Source organism: Polyodon spathula, chromosome 10 (assembly GCF_017654505.1).
Source record: "Polyodon spathula isolate WHYD16114869_AA chromosome 10, ASM1765450v1, whole genome shotgun sequence".
Classification (NCBI taxonomy): domain Eukaryota; kingdom Metazoa; phylum Chordata; class Actinopteri; order Acipenseriformes; family Polyodontidae; genus Polyodon; species Polyodon spathula.
The window spans coordinates 2975299-2994770 of NC_054543.1; the positions used below are offsets into that span (position 1 = coordinate 2975299).

Here is a 19472-nt window from a genome sequence, read left to right on the forward strand (position 1 = left end):
ATAGAACTCCAGGAAGCGGCGGTCGATTTGAAGGAAGTCAGTATAGGGAAAACAACACACAGAATGATAATCAGTATACTGGTTTGCTGCAAGTATTGCTAACATTTGCTAACCGTCGGTAAAGTGGTGTTTCATCTTTATAAAGACGGTATCTTTAGTATAACATGTAATTTAAGTGCTGGTATTTGTAGACAGTGTCGATACGCTACCACAGTAAATGTAAGGTAAATAAAATCAATCTTTCATTCTTTGTTTTTTTGGGGGTGATTCGGTAAAGGTCAATAATTTTATACCTATGCAGAACCGATACTGATACAAAGGTAATATTAACAATCCAAACTAAGACGATGTGCAATTACAGGTGTAGTGTTAAAAAGTGGTACATCGTCAGAATGTGAAACACGTATCAAAACTTGACCCTTGTAATAGTGTCAGAAAACGATAAGTTGTCATGTTGAAAGTGTACCCTGTCAGACTTTGGTACAGATGCAATCAATTGCAATCGTATTGGGTGTTTTCCTATTGTCAAACAGAGGTACAATTGCCATTAATTGTACTTTTTTTTTTGTTGCAAACTTTAACAGGAAACAGGCTATCAATTTCTCTAAAAAGAAATATATATATATATATATATATATATATATATATATATATATATATATATATATATATATATCACCACGACAAACGACGAAATGAAAAGTCCACTGCAAAGTTGCTCAGTTAAAAAGAAAATGTACAAGACCCAATGTATTGCATATGATAAATATTTGTATACTATGTTCTTAATGGTGGAAAAATATGACAAATTACATTCAGAAAATGTGATTAATTAAATAAGAGTATGTAAAAGGCAGAATGGGCACTTCTGCTTTCATAGCGAAAGTTGTTGAGGCATGCGTGAGCAAGCACAGTGCACTGTGTACCACTTTTTAACTCGTACCTGAAAATGACGCTACACCTGTAGTGTGAACTGGACATACCACTGAAGTGAACAGAAGTGTATAATTGTATTTCCTTGGTACAGAGACGATAATTCACTGTCGAAATGGAGACTCCTAACTCCAAGTCAGGGACTTCGTTCCGCACACCAGATGATACGGTCTATTCAACAAAACGGGTAAAGTAATTAAGGGATAGTGTTTCAAATTATTATTTAATTTTTTTTGCATTGCAATCAGCAGCACATGTTGCAATTAATTAAACTTCTTTTTGAGTGTTAATATTTTGTGTTTGTTTTCCTTTTAGCCTATGAGTGCAACACTTAAAGAACGACTAAAGAAGTCAAGACGTTCCTTTAAATCCCCCATCTCTGTGGTGAAACGACTCCAGATAGACTCTGAGGCTGATGCTGATTTAGAGTTGCCCAGGGCGTCCTCAGAACCTGCGGAGAACCCCGGAAATGACGATCAGATGATGTCAGACTCAAGCCTTGAAACGGCTAGCTTAACTAATAAAACTGCATTGGACAGAGCTGATAGAGTAAAGGACGTAGGCCAAAACTGTCATTGCCCCAGAAACCCTGCACAGCCACTGCTGCTGGAGGAGAGGGACAGGCTGAAAAAAGAGGTACGAGAAAAAGAGGAGACTCTACGAAGACTGCAAATGGCAAAAATGTACAGGGCTAAGGTACGTGATTCTGAAATTATAATGAAAGGTAAAGGCGGAGATCTTGCTGTAAACCATGAGAACATTTCTTCACAGATACTAATATATATCAATAATGTATTGCTGTTAATAAATTATCTGTCATTCATAAATAATGCATTTAGGAACCTGGAGATTCAACTGTGCCAGCATCTCCCAGCAGAGGTCACTAGAAGAGTGTAGTGCTGTACTGCAAAAGACGTGACAGTCAATGGGAGTGGTTTACACATTTGCAAAGCTTACAAGATGTCCTTGCTTTACAGAATGATCTGACAGAACTGCGCTCTCTGATAGACAAATGGCGAAGCTGCAGCCAGTCTGTCCTGTATGAACTCCAGTCGGCTCTCTCTGCAGATGGCAGCAAGCTGAGCCTCACACACCTCATAGACAGCCTGGGACTGGAGGGCACACTGCTGCATTATGACAAGACAGAGGAAGACTTCACATACACATAATCCTGATGGGTTGCAACAGAAAAAAATTGAATATTTAAAGGCCGGGGTATTTGTATTTGTCTGCAGAAACCCCATCTCAGAGGTGTAGGATTTAAAATAAACTGAACGGTAACTTTGAAACATGCAGAGATCAGGCTGTTCAGCCTGCTTAGCCAAGCCAGTACCCGCCCGAACGTACCCGAACGTTTTCAGCCCAGCGGTGGCAGTTCCTTGTCTTGTTCATTAAGGAACAAGAATGTGCAGAAGACAGTAGTGAGGTTTGTGTAATGATACTTTATTTAAAAGGAAAAACATGTTTGTTATTTTATTAAGTTAATGCCATATGTAAACAACGATGTTGAAAGATTTAAATGAAATACTATTCTATAAATTAAATGACATGGGTCTTTTTGTTGTACAAGCTAAAATGTGTCAGCCTGTCCAATTTTGTAAGGGTAATTTGTTCTGCTTTTGTAAAGCTCAGTGTCCTGTTTGAACCAACGAAGGGAAAGTCTTCATTCTCAGCCTCTCAACCTCTGCTCTGAGGATGGCAACCTCTTGGGCTTGTGTCCTTGTTAAAATGCACTCTGACACAAAAAAAAAAAATGTCAAGGATCTTATCACAAAGTGGACCCTATTCATGAAACTTAGGAAATGCCCATTTCGAATAATTGTTTGAAGATCACGAAGCCTGTTATCAACTGTTCTGGAGAAGGTTATGAGTTAATTCTCATTTTTCTAAGGATTATTTTAGAGGATATTTATAAACATTCTTAAAAAACAGGTACGTTTTGTGAATAGGGCCACACACATACTGCACATGAAGAGTAATTGATAAGCAGAGATCTTACTATTTTTATAATTTGATACAGCTTCTGGTTTATTCAAATAGCATGGATTACATGACACTTAGTGTAGTTAGAAAGACTGGTTATGTTACTTGTTTATGTTTATATATATATATATATATATATATATATCTCCACCATGCTCGCTATCTTTTGCTCTCCACCATGCTCGCTATCTTTTGCTCCCCTAATGTCTTAACAAGGAGACAAAACGCTGTTGGGAGATGCACTTTCTTTGGGATAACCCCCACTGGAAATAAGAAATCGATGAGTGGGATACCTTTTTGTTTGCTACACCATGGTTTCAATATGACAAGAAATCTGACAAGAAAATTAAATGGATAGTTAATGTTAAGAAAACCTTAACACACTTAGTTGCCAGTATATTACTGTTTCTTTTCAGTAGTAGTGTGACCTTTCTTCACCGCTGTACACAAAGTAAAATGCATTTTCAATATAGAGTAAAGCTATGCCTGGTTTAGGGTATGCTTTTATTACATGCACTCAATATTAGAAAAAGTACTGCTCAGTGGATATATTTCTGTCAGCAGAAAACTATGTCAGATTGTAACCAACTGCTCTGTAAATATGTAGGCAAGTTTAAACTTAGCAATAATTTAAAAAGCTGATCTGATGAGACATGTTTGAAGTTTAAAAAAAAAATATTCCTCTTTTTTCACCCCAAGGATTCCACCCATCATGTCATCAAGAGCTCACTCTAGTGTTGTCCCACGTGTAGGGAAAGATGCCTTTTCAGTACTAGACTATAGCTATATCAGCTAACTCATGTCATGCCCAGGAGATACCATATGCACTGTATACACTACCATTCAGAATGTACTGGGAACGTCAATGCTAAAATCAGGTTTTTAGGAATTCTTTTTAATTACCGTTGCAGCCAGCCTTCTTTGTTTCTCAATCTTGGCTATCACTTTTGTTTTCCGCTTCTATTCTGATCTTCCTCAGATGGCTAATTTGTACCAGCTCCTCAATCTCCTTCTGAGTTCACTCCTTCATTGGATAGTTCTTCACTTCATATTCTGAGCAGAATGCCTGAAAAACATTCCGAATGGAGTTTTAAACATCATGTGTCACAGTAACCAGTAGCACCAAGCACCTAAACAAAACCTAGACATACTGTATAGTATAGACTATTTGTTATCCTCCACCTGAATCTGTCCAGGGTAAATATAAGTGACATGGGAAGAATGTTATCAAAAACTAACATACCTACATTTCTATCAAACACTACGGTACAGTTTTGTTTTCCAGGTTAAAGCTTGTACCGCCTTACCTTAATCGCTTGACCTTTGCCCTCCAGCTCTGGTTTGGTTCCCCAGCTTAATTTCATTGCAGATCTTTTGATAAAAGGAGAAAAAAAAAAACATTTAAACCTTTTCCAAAGACTATTGAAGGTCAGAGCAAGAACAAATACCAAGGCTAGTTTTTGTGACTTTGGTTGATAAAGTTCATCATATTTAAGAAGAGCATCTAACAAAGTGTTACTCAGAGGTCAGAGCTTTCTTACCCTGGCAACTTCCTGTTCCCCCTCAACTTGCAACCTATTCTGCTCTTCCACGTCCAGGTTAAACTCCTGCTGTTGAAGTTTCTCAATCTCAGGCAATGATTCATTCTCACGCATCATAGCCTGGATCTGCAAAGGGATTGCATGGAGCTAAAGTACTCTAAAAACCCAGTCTGGTACCAAAGTTTGGGTTTAAACCAGAAGCATGTAGACAGTAGTTACAAAAACACAGACTGGAGCTGTTGGAAAACAAAAATTAAAATGATAGGCCCAAGATAATCATTCTACATTACAGTCGTTTTTAACAGAAAACAAAACGGCATTGAGAATTGCATCATTAATAAACCTTTTAAAGGGTTAAAATCATTTATAGGGGTTTATAAAATGCAAGTTTTGGTTCATAAAAACAGTACGATACACTTGGCAGGTCCTTCACAGTGAGTTAATGAAGACCATTAAAGAACCTTTTAACTATTGCATAACACTGCAATGCACCAGTTAGATATTTGTGTGGTTAATATTTCCTAATCATTAGACTCTTTCTTTGTTGCATTTAGCCCATGATGCTTACTGTCCTCCAAAGCTCTTTAATGCCTTTCCTCAGGCTCCAGGCTCTCCTCTTTGATTGCCTGTAAAATATAATTACAATAAACAAACATCAGAAACACTTGACAAGACAAGCATGTGAAGGGAATTTCCCACTAGATTTGGAGTCATCTCTGTTTTGTGTATTGTAATTATTACAATTATCTCCCATGCACATTTCCTGAGGTAAGCCAAAAAACCCAAGCTAGAAATCTTGGATTGTTTCCATTTTAATGTTTTGTACAACTTAGTTTTTTTCTCTTATGAACTGATGTAAGCACTGGCTCTGCTATGCAATGCCCCTGCAGTAAATCCCTCTGAAGCTGACACTTTCAGTATAAAACCCCCTTTTAATTCTATGTATTTTGTTTTTAGAAAATGGACGTACCACATACCAATTACAAATTAAACAAGTTGTACCCGACTGCAAGAAAGCAAGAGAACACTTTCAGAGATTTCACTGAAAAAGCGAGTGATCATGAGCATCACGAACTTCATAACAAGTACACAAGCTTTGAATAGTGTAGGTGCAAAGGGTTAATACAGTTGGGTGAGATAGACAGTACATAGTCTTCAATTGCTTTCATCCACAAAGTTGACTGTAATGTGACATTGCTTTGTATATGTTTTTGTGAATGCAAGGGTGACACCTCAGACAACTCCATTATATCCAGCAGAGGGTAATAAACAATAAGCTTGACCTCATCCAGCTTCTCATCGAGCCAAGTGGCATCCATAAGGCTGACTAAAAGTAGGCTGGTGTAACTGTGGTCCTCAGTCACCTCCACATTCTTCTTCTGACTGGCCTCCTGAATGCAAAAATAAGGTAATGAATTCACACCAGCACTGCTAGAGATGCGACTGCACTGCAGCCTAGTTTGCTAAGGCTAAGCTAATGAGAAGGTGCATCCTCAATGTAGCGGCCTCACTAGAATGCTGGTATATGGGTGCCCAAATAAATTCAAGTAACCAAACCTGTGCCTCTTTCTCTACCGCAGATGAAGGTGGTGTGTCTTTAGCTGGTTTCCACTTAGGCATTTCCATGAAACTCATTTTCCAACATCACAGAGGTCTCCAGTTGCAACATGACATAGCTATACTCAATGGCGAAATTAATTTTGCCAGGTGTATTGACTCTTTGCACATCAAAAAAGACAGAAGTAACAGCTTTTATTAACTATTTTTATAAACTTTTTTTCATGTCACTTTCCAATGGCCTCTGATTCAGAATTGAGTAGGAGCCTACCTACTGTACAATAATGGGATATGTCTGTAAAATCCCTGTACAAATAGAATAAATAGATATTTCCATACAGCATGTATGCGAATATCTATAAGATCATATGTATACCTCCATTTAACACAGACAAGGGCACCATTACTGAAGCTAGTGGTCAACATGGCATGACTGTCCACTGAGAAGGACACTGAATGAATCCCATCAGTCCTGTACAAGTGGCACTGCACCTGGACATAACTCCCCTGTGTCCAAAAAGTAGGAAATTGTTACATTAAAGAAACGCCATGAAATCATGTCAAATAACGTTACCCTTGTATTTCTTTGGTATCACTAGTGGGGTGGGGAAGGCTTGGGGAAAGGGTGGGGTTATTCTTGGAGAAGGTTTTGTGATACATGATTTTTTAGGTCAAAAACATGAAATAATTATGCAGTATATTACAATATGGTATTATTTTTTTAGACAATAAAAGTATTGCAAAAAAAAAGAAATTGATGTTCAATTATTATATTGCGTAAAATGCTTATTTGGTTGTTGTTGTAATGTGTTCTTTACTTGACTTAGGGCTTGACTTCTTATTTATCCCTGCAGGGTAGAGGTTGATCAAGTCTACCCCTTGTCTTATTCAGGCAGTACTTACTAAATTGGAAATCTCAAATGCTGAGCAGCCCATCCTTGCTGACCGAGGCCAACCACTGCTGATGAGGAGACAAAATAAGGGACGCTGGACCAAGCTGATGACCTTCAACTTCCTTTTCTGGGGTCACAGATATGACTCCCTTCATGTCCCCCTGAGCACTGGAATACATAGAGATAAGGAGATCGCTCATGAGGAATATGGGATAACCTTGTAATTCCAGTTCACCCTATTCATGCAATGATCCATCCATCCACCATTATCATTAACCACTTAATCCTTTACAGGGTCGTGGTGAGCCAGAGCATAACCCGGTTGACACAGGGTGCAAGACGGGACTACACCCTGGACCAGACGCCAGCCCATCGCAGGGCATCACAAACACACACACACACACACACACACACACACACACACACACACACACTCACTCACAAACAGGGCAATTTAGAGTGACCAATGGACTGTGGGAGGAAACCCGAGTGCCCGGAGAAAACCCACATGAACACGGGGAGAACATGCAAACTCCACAGACTCGTGGTGGTTAGCAGCACTAACCACCACGCCACAATGCAGCCCTTCATGCAAAAATGTTGAAAGTAATAACATGTTTGTTTGTTTTTTTTGGGGGGGGGGGGGTGAAATCAGCATTAATCTAGGAAGCATGCATGTACAGATAAGATACAAAGCAGCAATTTTATACAACTACTTTATAGATACCTCAGCCAGCATGAACTTCTGGGTGGACTTGGACCTGTTACAGTAGCTGTAGACCCTATTGTTTGTTCCCAGGACCGCTGAAGAGAGTGGCTGTGCTATTTCACACAGGTGTTTCTGCAGGATGTCATCAATTCAAGGCTCCATGGTTGTTTGTCTGACCTCTTAGAGCTCCTACAGGGGACAGGGCTCAGTTTGAACAGGGCAATGTGTTGAACTGGAAATCAGTGCTCACTGTTGGAACTGTGTCCCTGTACCTGTAAATAGCTGGTGTAGCAGTGTGAACATCTCCAGTCGGGTCCCTTCCTTAATGTTTGCTGCTTCCTCCAGAGTAACTAGAGCCAGGACCTTTATAAGTCTGTTGTACTTGTTGAAGACAGTGGAGAGCCCCATTTCCTTGGGCTGTTGATTCTATAAAATAATTAACAGTTAAATATTTCCCCAATGGTAAAGGTGAACCCTGTGAACTACACGTGGTTGTTCCACCTTCTTCAGGTCAATGAAGTAGACATGTCCAGAGGCCGTCCCCACAGCACTGTAGTGAGCACTGGGGCAGCATGCCAGGCATGTTGCCTTCAGTCAATGAAAACAAAAGAAATGAATTAGAAGAAGAGAAAAGCACAGCTCTCTGGTATGAACAGAGAAAGTATAGGAATGTTTTGATTGATTGATTGAGTGACTGGTAGATGCCTGGTGACAGCAACTGTATTAAATGGATTACACTGCTACATTTGCACCATGTGTTACATCCACTATCCACATTCAGCATACATGTTACACAGCAAAAAGTGTTGTGTGCAGCAGTATTAAATGACATGCAGGGGGATTAATCAGTTACAGGACAACAGCACCAGGTGTGGAAACAGCTTACCTGCAATGAAAACATTTACATGGAAAACAAAATGCTTGCAAGCTTTCCCTTTGTCCTGTGACTTACTGATCACCCCATATACTAGTTTGACATGTTCAGTATCATGGTGCACTCAGGGTAAAATAGAAATGCTCTGTTTTACTGTTTCACGGTCAACATTTTACAATTAATACATTAAATATTACTCTAATAATTCAACTAATAGCATTTCCCTTTTTTGCTTTTCTGTAAACCAAAATGATTTAAACCAAATGGCTTCACTCTTCATATGATAGGTGCAGAGGTGCAAGACATACAATAATTAATATTGGCTGAACCAGTAAATTCTCAATGCTATCTAAATAATGTACCCCTACCTATACCATTTAACAAACAATAAAACAAAAAGGTTTGTGTATGTTGTTGTGCGTGGTATGAATTAATTTTTTCATAAAGCTCAGTCTGAGCCCTGACAGTTTTCCTAACAGATTATTTTTAATAAATCTCTGAGCTATCAAACGTGCTCAAACAAGTAACAATACAAATAAGGTGTGTTTTCCTGATACTTTGACCCCTGAAGATCTATCCTTGTAGCTTGATTTGAGAAACGTTTCTCTGAGTACTACCTCTAGGTATGGGGGGGGGGGGGGGGGGGGGGGGGAGAGTTGTTGACCAGATCGAGGACTTCGATTAGAGTACACTAATAGCAATATAATTGAGTAGATAGTATATACAGCAAGACATGACTATTCCCAGTGCATTATCACATTGTACTTTTTGGTTAAAATGACTATGTTTAAATTCCTTAAGGCCATGTCAGCAGAACATTGTACATGTACTAGGGCCCTTCATTAATCATCACATTCCTCAATATTCTTGCTTTCAGTAAAAGGCAGACAGTGGAATAATGAGGGGCCACTGTAAATTAATCAGTTTAGCACAAGAGTTTTTATAAATAAACCTTTTCTTTGTTCCCAGGTTTCTACAACCTACATTTGCAGACCAATTCTCGACACCTCCCCAGGCTCGCCTGGGCTGTACCTGTAAATAGCTCCCTGAGAATACAATTGAAGCAGACATTTATACTAAAAGTTGTTGTCTGTGTTTTTATTTATTTATTTATTTATTTATTAATTAGGGAGACACAATCCATGTGTATTACAGCATGGTGGAAGCAGTTATGGGGTGATTTCTAGGCTCTCCAGTAGGTGTCACTATTTGGCATTTGAGTGTGAAGGGTTCTAGACTGTAGAAAGAAATACAATAAGACCTGATCACATAATACAATGTCATGAAAATGAAATGGGAAGAAACACAGATTATAGATACTTAATATAAAGATATGAGTAAATGAAACCTTAGGGCTAGCCAGGACCAAGGACTCAAAGTCAGTTGGTAATTCAATGCTTCTGATTGGTTCCTCCAATGCACAGCAAATGTCCACATCTACGTTCACCCCCTTGATGTGAATGCAGCGCAGAATGCCATTGTGTTAAATGGAGGAAAATAGTATCATATTCCAGTGGCCACATAACCATAATCTGGCACGACTATATAATAACTGAGGCCCTGTGTGAAATATTTCAAGAAACACTAAATAGATGTTTTGTTTTGTTTTCTGTACTGGACATAAATGAAGATCAACATTTAGAGATAGACCTAAAAACTGTACTGGAACAGCTATTTTGGGTAAGACAGCCAGCCCTGAATAAAATAAAATACTTTTCACAAATCTATTTTCCAAATGATGACACATGCTTACAGTCCCTGCTGCATAAAGTCCATCCTTGTGCGGGCCAGACTGTCCAGGCTTCCCTGTTGCAGGACATTGGGGCTATCTAATTCATAGGAAAAAACAACATATCAATACGCTGGTAGAATGAGCATGGAATTCTGTATTCCTGAAATGTGAAGCTGGAAAACCCGAAGACATTCTGCTGGGATCATCATGGAAAGAATTACACCTGAGCACAATGAAGTACTGTTAACTTATATCAAAAAGCTATTTCTCTACCTCCAGGAGGATGCTTCTCACACAGGTTATGAAGCATAGTCACGTTCCCTGTCTCAGGGGTCACAAGCATCAGGAGACCTTCCTCAGAGCCCACATAAAGGTCAGTGGTTGAGGTCCAACAGAACAAGGTGGGGTGAATCTGCTTTTGCATTGCTTCTTTTGGCTTTTGGAAGAAAATATATATTCTCTAAAACAGTATCACGGCTGGTTTACACATTTTAAGAAAACATCTAAAACCTTATTCTTTGTTGCAGTGCAAACTCTTTAGCTGTGTCGTGTCATTCTACTAAGCAATGAAGTTTCCGTTTCAAGCACACGGCCAGCAGTGTGTGTATATAGAAAAGACATTAAATCAATAAACTGATTAGGATGCGAAAAATACACAGTATTAAATACATACAGTATTTATTATTATTATTATTATTTATTATTATTATTATTAAGAACCAAGTAAGTGACTTAACTTTATTCTGGTACAGATCTGTGGTTCATCCATATCAGTACATATACACACACACAAACATATATTGCTCACGTGGGTATCATACAACGAAGAGTGTCACTTCTTTCAATGTTCCAAACTTTAAGAGATCTCTCACTGGTCATGCACAATTGGTGCCAGTTCATAGGGTTAAACATCAGTCTTGTTTACCTCTATTCCTGGTTGGGCTTCACTGCAGAGAGGAACCCCATCTTGCCAGTTCCTGCAGAAGCACAAAATAAAATAGTACTGAAAAGAACCGCTGATGGGAATCAATGCTATAGTAATTCACATAGTAATTGAATTAACCGTTTAAAAATTGATTTTTATTTTTTTCATTATACCAAATGTTTTACATGTTCACCTTAAACATTATAATAGTTAAAACAATAAAGGGAATCATTGTGTAAATATTTAAATGTAACAGTTGAGTTCTTCAGCTGAAATCGGTTCCAACTTGAAAGTACATAAATAATATTTATGAAATATAGGATCTAAATGTTATTGATTAAATTGTCTCTATTTCAGCATCATTCCAGCAAAAGCTACTTTTCTTGTTATACGACAGCACCCTCTTTTGGAGAAGTGAAGAACTACCTACTATTTAAAATCTGTAACTGTGGTGGCTTCATCACTGAAAATAAACACTTTTAAAAGATGATTACAGCTGATCAAAAGAGCATATAATAGAAATTAAAATATCCTGCCATATCGTTAGGGTGTAGTCCGGAACTGATGAGTAACTGGATAAATATGGGCCAGAATAACTAAAAGTCAGTGTTGTATACTCCAAATGGGCTTTTCCTAAATGAAAAAAAAGCTGTGCCATTACAGATGTGAATATAAGCACCAACATTTATTAAAAACATTTTAAAATAGTAACTGCGCCTATACAAAATGAAAGGTTTTAAAATATATGCCTCACCCTTAAATACCACAGACCCCCAATTTTGCAAAACAATCAAACTTAAAAAAAAAAAAGAAAAACAGAAGAAATAAAGCAGAGGTGTGCCTTTGAGCTCACTCTGCTTTTCAAACTGAGGGAAGGTGTACACATGGATGTCTCTGCTCTGAGAAGGCCGCCACCCTGCTGCGCACATTCACTGCAAGGGCACCGATGCTCCCGTCTGGGCTCGGAAGCACACGCTTTTTCTTTCCAAGTCTGTGAAAATGACATGATTCCCACAAGGGTAGCACATCGTAGTGCTGTCAGCGAATGGCACACGCTGGCTAGTGAAACCCTGCTTAAATAAAATATTGCTTTCAGGAATTTGAATGAATTTTCATGAGGAGTCAGTAAATCATCCGAGAACGTGCACCCAGGTGAACAACTTTTACAGTCGGTGTCAACAGCTTACTAGTGCCATGCTGTCACACGTCAGTCTCATGGCAAGGGTTTGCTTTATGCTTGTCGATACTGTAACAGCCCACAGATGTCTGCTGTCAATGGATTTTGTCAACATTTGTAAATGGATCCTGTTTTTTTTTTTCTTTTTTTTTTTTTTTGTTTGTTTTTGTTTTTGTTTTTTTTTTCAGACCAATAACTGTAACAAATTGATAACATGTATTCCAGTTGCAATCTTTTTTTCCTGGTAAACAAGAAGCCGGCAGTTGCAAATGTACAAATTGAGCGTTAGCGTGAAACAAACACAAAGAAAAGCAGGAAGAAATGGGCACTGAAAATGAAATTGACAGCAAAATAAACGCCTGCAACGATTTGGGCCAGATTTACGCGGTAGATTCAGAGGGGTAGACATTTAACCCACCTCACCTGGCTTCCAAGAAACCGATACTTTTCATTGTATCAATATACATTTAAATCAAATAACTATTTCCAAGAGAAGAGTGGTCGTACTGTGCCGGTATGTATTTTTTTTTTTTACCAACAGTTTACATCCGTTGCCAAGACGTAAGAAATAACCCACGACAAGGTGTACGGCAAGCAACCTTCAACCGCCCAGTTAGTGCGGTAAGAACTGTCTTGCCGCACATCCTGTAGTGGGTTATTTAAATAAATTAATTGAAAATAATTACACAAATTGGCTTTTTTAAGGAAAAAAAAAAGAAATAGATTATGTTTCCTTCCACTGAAGACTGTATGGTTGTAACATCTTTTTTGTACTTTTTTTTTTTTTTAATTTGCCATAAACATTACATTGAATAGTAACATTTATAGTAACATTTTTCGAGATGAAATGACACTTGTGAATTGAAAGCATACTGATTTCCCACATCTGAGGGAGGATTCATGAAACAGCCAAACAGGGGCTTCAGAGTGTCTTTTTTTTGTGTTGTTTTTTTGTTTGTTTTTTTGTAAAAAATTACCCTGTTCAGGCTTTGCAGTCTTCAGGAGAAGCTGGCGAATCATTTATGAGGCTGTTTTCACATCGATGCTGGGAAGCGGCACAATATTCCTAGATTGTAAACCAGCATTAGATGACATGTGGACTAAACGAGTTTGTTGTCAGTTTGCGCAGTGCTGCGGTCCTTCCCGTCCGCGGCGAGCACAAGAGAGCTCTCTGCAAACACCCGAGTTTGTTTAAAAGCACAACGGTTGTGTCAGCAGAGATTTTAATTTTGTTTTAAACGTGTTTCTGAAATCGGAGGGTAGTGGTGAGATGTATCTGTTGTGTCGGGTTTGAATATTGCATACTCGCTAGTCAGTTTTATAAGACACTGTTTAGTTTAATAAGTAGTTGCAGGTATAAAGTATATTACATGCTGAGTGAGACTTGCGTGGTGCTTTCGCAATGGTTTGAATAGTGCTACAGCTTGCCTCGGAGTTTTCTTTGTTCTGTTCTCTGAGTAAATAAATACCTCATTATATTTGCCATTGTTTCTGTAATTCTTAATAACAGAGATAATTGTTACTATTAAGGTGTAGTAATATTAATATATCAGTAAGTAAATTGGTCTATGATGTCATAACCGTGCGGTCATGTGATCTTGTTCAGCCAATCACAGCACTTAATTTATCCAAGCTAATTTATAAAACAAAACTTTCCTTTCACTGGTTGCTCAGTTTGCAACTCCATCCAAAAAAAAAAAAAAAGTTTATCTGATTGGCTGAGCGTGACTCCCTGTGCTTGATTCTCGAAGGTGAAGTGTAGCACTGAGTACGTCTCTTTTAGGTTGAAAGATCATTTTTGTTAGAATATCCCTGGTGACCAAAACCTACCCCTTTAAAAACACTTCTATAACTAGTAGGTGTGTCAAACCAAGTTGATATCAAGCTCACCTTTTGTTTGTAAAACAATCACTACGGAAGATTATTGTGCGGGGAGAGGTTGTCTGCTTGAGTGTATTAAACGTGTAATACAGAGCACACCGTAAATTCTAATCTGAATCATTTATTGTGAACCAATACATTGTGAAGATGGCTGCATCTGCAAAGTCTCTTGGCAAAGGTAAGTTGAGTTTTTACTGGTTTTTTTTTTCGCAAATGCAATACTGGTTTTGAGTATATAATGAAATATCTATACAACTACGCCCTGGTATATTGGTGCATGAAGAAAGTGTAGCTGAACTGTAAAATATGTTATTTTAGAAAGTAATAATTGCGCCAGCCCCAAACATGTACAGATTAGGGGGTTATTATTTCAAGTGTGCTGTACCTCACTTAAATAGCTCAGAAGGCGGCTAATCTAAAAACCATGCGGGGTTGGAATTGCATTTCCTACTTCGTCTTTACTTGTGTTCGTTACATTAAATAAAACAGCATAGCATTCAAGTTTACAAATAATAACGCAAACTACTCGGATATAAACATCAGTTGCTCTCCACCGATGAACTTGTAAGAGCAGATTTGTGGATCTATTCAACAGGGTGCAAAAAGTTTTGAAAATTGCTGCTTAACTCTTATGAAAGTTGAGGACCAGGGAGCCTACTGGTGACACATTTGCACCTCCTGGTCTAAACAGTGAGAGATCGAAATACCGCCGCCGTTTCAAGATGAAATAAGAACTAAACCTGTAAATTAACCCGCACTGTTATGTTTAAGATGTTGGTTTTTACAATATGCCCTTTTTATAATATTTGAAACGTTGTCAGTATTTGGTTTCGCCACGCGTTTAGACCCCTCAGTAGACCCCTTTCTTTTTGAAATGTCAGCATTAAGCAGCATTTGCTTTTAAGTCACGTGTACCAGTTGTGCAGAGTACAGAAGGCGTATGTACATATTGAGAAAGGATAGGTTCACAGATTGCAATGAATATAAATATTTGCACTCCACCACAAACTGTTATATGCTTGGTTGCAACAACGTTCCTTACCCTTCTTGTCCAAATGTCCAATAAACAGGATGTTGGGATTTTCATTTAAATTGTACATGGAATCCCAGCCATTGAAATGCATTCTTGGTCTCCTGAACCCAATCTGGTGGTTGATGAAAACCCATGTAAATGCATAGTGGGCTGAGAAGGGTCTGTTGTAGGTGCCCTCCAGTGCCATGCACTTTCCGTTCTGCTCTGCTCTGAAGATGACTACTGTTTATTCCACAGGAAGCTGTGCTCCTGGCCCAGTGCCTGAAGGGATGATTCGGCTCTACAGTATGAGATTCTGTCCCTTTGCACAGCGAGCACGTCTCGTCCTTGAAGCGAAAGGTGTCAAGTAAGCGTGAGCACAGAACAGACTGCATGGCGAGATAAGGCCAGTGTCCTCCTGAAATTACTGAGTGCAGGTTAAATACTGGGAGTGGCTGCTATACTAGAAATACTGGAATTTGCCCGCAGAGATGGCAGTTAGTTCTCCTCCTCCTGTTAAACAAAATAAATAGACACTTTAACCTTGCAGGTAATGTTGTTTCATTTGGTGTAGGTGTAAACTTCAGTCATTGTAAGAAAGCTAGATTATGAACCCTTTGTGTTCATTTTTTTTATTTTTTTAACTGGTTTTAATTTCCTGAGACTGTGTGTAGCAGTATTGAATACAAAAACCTAAGAACTCATCAAAATAATTTCAAATATTTAATTTCACAGTTTTATGGGGAAATGAGGTATACTGTTGGGGGACAGTACAGAAAAAAAAAAAAACAATTCAGAAAGTTAGAAGTATTTAAACTGAAAACAAAAACAGCACTACTAGACTGAGTGCTTTTAAACTAATTGTGGATTTTCAGTGAAAGTAAAAAAATAAAAGGCCTTGCCTAACACAACAGAGCAATGAGCTGGAATAGCTCCTGGATCTATTGTCGTTAGACTAGAGGAACCACAAACTTTCTCAGATGCCTTGTCTGCATTTGTCTAGGTTTGAAACCATCAACATCAACCTGAAGGACAAGCCTGACTGGTTCCTTGAGAAGAATCCTATTGGCCTGGTCCCTGTTTTGGAAACTCCCAAGGGTCAGGTGATCTACGAGTCACCAATCACATGCGAGTATCTGGATGAGGTGTATGGGGGAAAGAAGCTGATTCCAACCGATCCCTATGAGAAGGCCAAACAGAAGATGCTGGCGGAGCATTTCTCCAAGGTACACTGTGCCTGTGCTGTATGCCAGTACTGGTGCTAAAGGCTGTGTAGTTTGATTGTGGAATAGGATTATTTATTTATTTGACCAGCAGAGTTGCTTCAGACATGGAATACTGTATTACACTATTTACCTAAACTTCCATACTCTATTGTTAAACTACTGTTGATGGGGAATCCTATGCTGAACATAAAATATATAATTGTTCCATATCCCCAAAATTATATAACACAGGGCTGTATATGTAATATGACCCGAAGGCTGCTGTATCTATTATATCCTTGAACCCACTTCACACAAGTTTCAGGACGGTTTTTGACTGATTATAAACATTACACAATGAAAATCAACTATGAAACGTGAATTAGGTCTTAGTGACACAACACCCCACCCCCAGCAATTTTATTAACAAATCTTACCCATGAAACATGCTGTATCATCCTATCTTTCTCTTAAGGTAATTGCACAGTATTATAAGATCGTCGTGGCCAAGAAAAATGGTGAAGATACTTCTGTGCTAGCAGAGGAAATGAAGTGTAAATTCACCCAGTTCAATGAGGTAAGGACAGGTCATTTATGAACATGTTATTTGTTTATTAATATATGCTCATTCTTGAGTGGGTACTGCCATGAAGCCTTATCAATGTAGAACAGTGGTACTGTATTGCACCACTAGAGATCCTTGTATTACACAAAAACACCACAATCAGCTTCACGCACAGACTCGAGCCACGCAGCTCTCTTGTTTTTTTTTGGTCTTATTTTTACACTGTTCTTCCATGTTGCCTATATGACGTCTCTGTTTGGTACCATTTCTTGTTTCCAGATACTTGCCAACCAGAAGAGCCAGTTCTTTGGAGGAGATTCTGTGTCTATGATTGACTACATGATCTGGCCCTGGTTTGAGAGACTGGGAGTTGTCTCCTTGAACAAGTATGTATAACAAAACACTACCACACACAAAACAATAATGTTTAAACCTTTCTTTACTGCAGTTTCATCCTCAAAGCAAAATAATAAAACAAACTGTCCAATTGTAGTTTTTAATTCTGGAATGTCCTGGCGAAATGTTGGAGGACTTTAAAAACAAGAGATTGGCAGTTACATTCGAGTTGCATTACAGAAGCAGTGTCACATTTAAAAAGACACATTTTAGAATGAGGCGTTTGTTCAACAATACTGTTATATTCTGCCAAGTCAGTTCCTGGTCTATTGTTACAGTGAAAATTTGTTGTTCTACTTGTTTAACCATCTGTGCTGTAGACCGAAAAGCCACCCACGTACCGATTTCAGGCTAATTGTCAAATTTGGATTTTTGGCAAAGTAGTTGTTGTAGTTTTATATTTTTACTGAAATTTGTTACCAAGAAACCAGACTCTAACAATTGATTGCTGTTTTCTGTGTTGGATGTTTTTATATATAAACCCTTTATCTGTTTTCTCAGCTGTCTTGAGCACACCCACAATCTCAAGTCCTGGGTAGAGCGCATGAAGGAGGATCCTGCTGTAAAGGCAACTATGTCTGATCTTGAAACCCACAAGGGCTTTTCTAAGCTCTATTTGGAAGGCAAGCTAGAAGCCTGTGATTATGGGCTGTAAGGTGGTTTAGGGATAACTAATGTCCCTTTATTGTCCAAATTTATTTTAGTTCTAGTGTTGTATGAAATCATGAGACTGTGATCAGTTTAAATAGTCCTAATATAGTGCTTTAAACCAAGGGATTAAATCAGAAAGGGTTAGACAACATTTACTAGGATTTTTTATTTTTTTTTGCAGAATGTAAAATTCACTGCTATTCTGATTAAAATGTGTGATCATTGACATAACGATCTGTTGATTTATGTATGACAGGAGCAACATTATTCTTAATCTCTCTAGCGCAAGATATGAAGACAGTGCTGTTACTGACAATACTGGCACGGCTGCTTTACACGCAACCTAATCAAGCACTATTCAAGTAGAATTCACATTAGAATGGCAATTCTATTCCACAGCATTGGAAACCAGATTGCATTTTTGTAATTTCTAAAAGATGATGTTGTGAGAGTAACATCTGATCCAGAAAAAGAAAAAGAAATGTTCGTGACAATTATTTTACTGAGCATTAAAAAATTCCATCGGTTGCTGTGTATTAAACCTCTCATAATTTAGAAGCCATACCAATAAAACATACTGCACCAAACTGTATTAAGATACCAGGAGACACACAAACTGAGATGAGTTTGACTAACACAAAACTGAACTGCTAAGAGAATGACTGCAGACTGAAAGAGGGGTGCAGTAAAAGCATGAATCTAGTGCAAGCTGCTGCAGGAGCTTGACTAAGTAAGGGTTACTCTCTGAACAATTCCATTCCGAATCTGTGGAATGTTCATTCACAGATATGACTGCTGAAAACCTCCTGCACTTTATTTTTAAATAACGGAGACAGTGTGCTAAGCAGGGGGCTACCCAGAGGAGGGGAGCCCTATAAGGGTTCTATGTGGAGATGCAAGTGCTGCTGTTGGCTGTCTCGTTGAGCTCTGGAACAGCTCTCTGGCAAAGCATTAGGCAGGAGGGTTACCCACCTCCTGTGAAATCCCCCTCATACTGGCATGCACACCTAAATGCAAAATGCCAGGTCCTGGGGCTATGGGTTGTAGTCTGGTTAAAGTGCTAAATACTATAGGTACTGTATGTATGTATGTGTGTATATTTCTACTGGTCTGTAATGTCATTTCAGTCTCAATGCATGGAAGCTAAGCCTTCCCATACTTTCGCTAATTCACAATGTAGGTGTGGGCAACTGAACGATTTCAATATGTTCGACATTATGAACAAAACCTGTCTGAAAAGTGCAAGGGGATACCCGATTTCCTGCTATTTCTGTATTTTATGTCACGTTTCAATAAACAGTACAGTTCACTGTCACAATTAGATTCTTGCACTATTATATAATGAATATAATTATAATGATATCACTTGCAGTATAACAGCTGCAAAAAGTTGTTCATTTGTAAAGGACAGGCTAGAATACCTTTACACACAGCGCCA

General features: G+C 38.5%; 2 protein-coding genes and 1 long non-coding RNA gene across 8 annotated transcripts; 2 read left to right on the forward strand and 1 right to left on the reverse strand.

The window, feature by feature from the left end:
- On the forward strand, positions 1–2111 carry sfr1 (SWI5-dependent homologous recombination repair protein 1). The gene is made up of 4 exons (XM_041260814.1): positions 1–224; positions 1028–1120; positions 1249–1629; positions 1911–2111. Exons 2-4 carry the CDS (start codon positions 1049–1051, stop codon positions 2100–2102), a joined length of 645 nt encoding a protein of 214 aa, XP_041116748.1. The 5' UTR covers positions 1–224; positions 1028–1048; the 3' UTR covers positions 2103–2111.
- A 469-nt stretch (positions 2112–2580) lies between these two features.
- Positions 2581–15469, reverse strand: LOC121321726. Of its 6 annotated transcripts, XR_005950970.1 has the most exons (11): positions 15248–15469; positions 11148–11199; positions 10244–10658; positions 7889–8042; positions 7635–7805; positions 6918–7075; positions 5026–5083; positions 4458–4583; positions 4224–4287; positions 3820–3982; positions 2581–2668 (listed from the first exon to the last, which is right to left on the reverse strand). It is a non-coding gene; the product is annotated as an uncharacterized LOC121321726 (long non-coding RNA). The 6 variants fall into 6 exon arrangements; XR_005950966.1 differs by having other exon boundaries at positions 4458–7075; positions 10244–10319; positions 10496–10658; XR_005950968.1 differs by having other exon boundaries at positions 4458–5848.
- LOC121321723 (glutathione S-transferase omega-1-like) lies at positions 13971–18561 on the forward strand. Its single transcript, XM_041260813.1, has 6 exons — positions 13971–14383; positions 15476–15584; positions 16221–16443; positions 16898–16999; positions 17267–17373; positions 17885–18561. Exons 1-6 carry the CDS (start codon positions 14353–14355, stop codon positions 18036–18038), a joined length of 726 nt encoding a protein of 241 aa, XP_041116747.1. The 5' UTR covers positions 13971–14352; the 3' UTR covers positions 18039–18561.
- Positions 18562–19472: the final 911 nt, after the last annotated feature.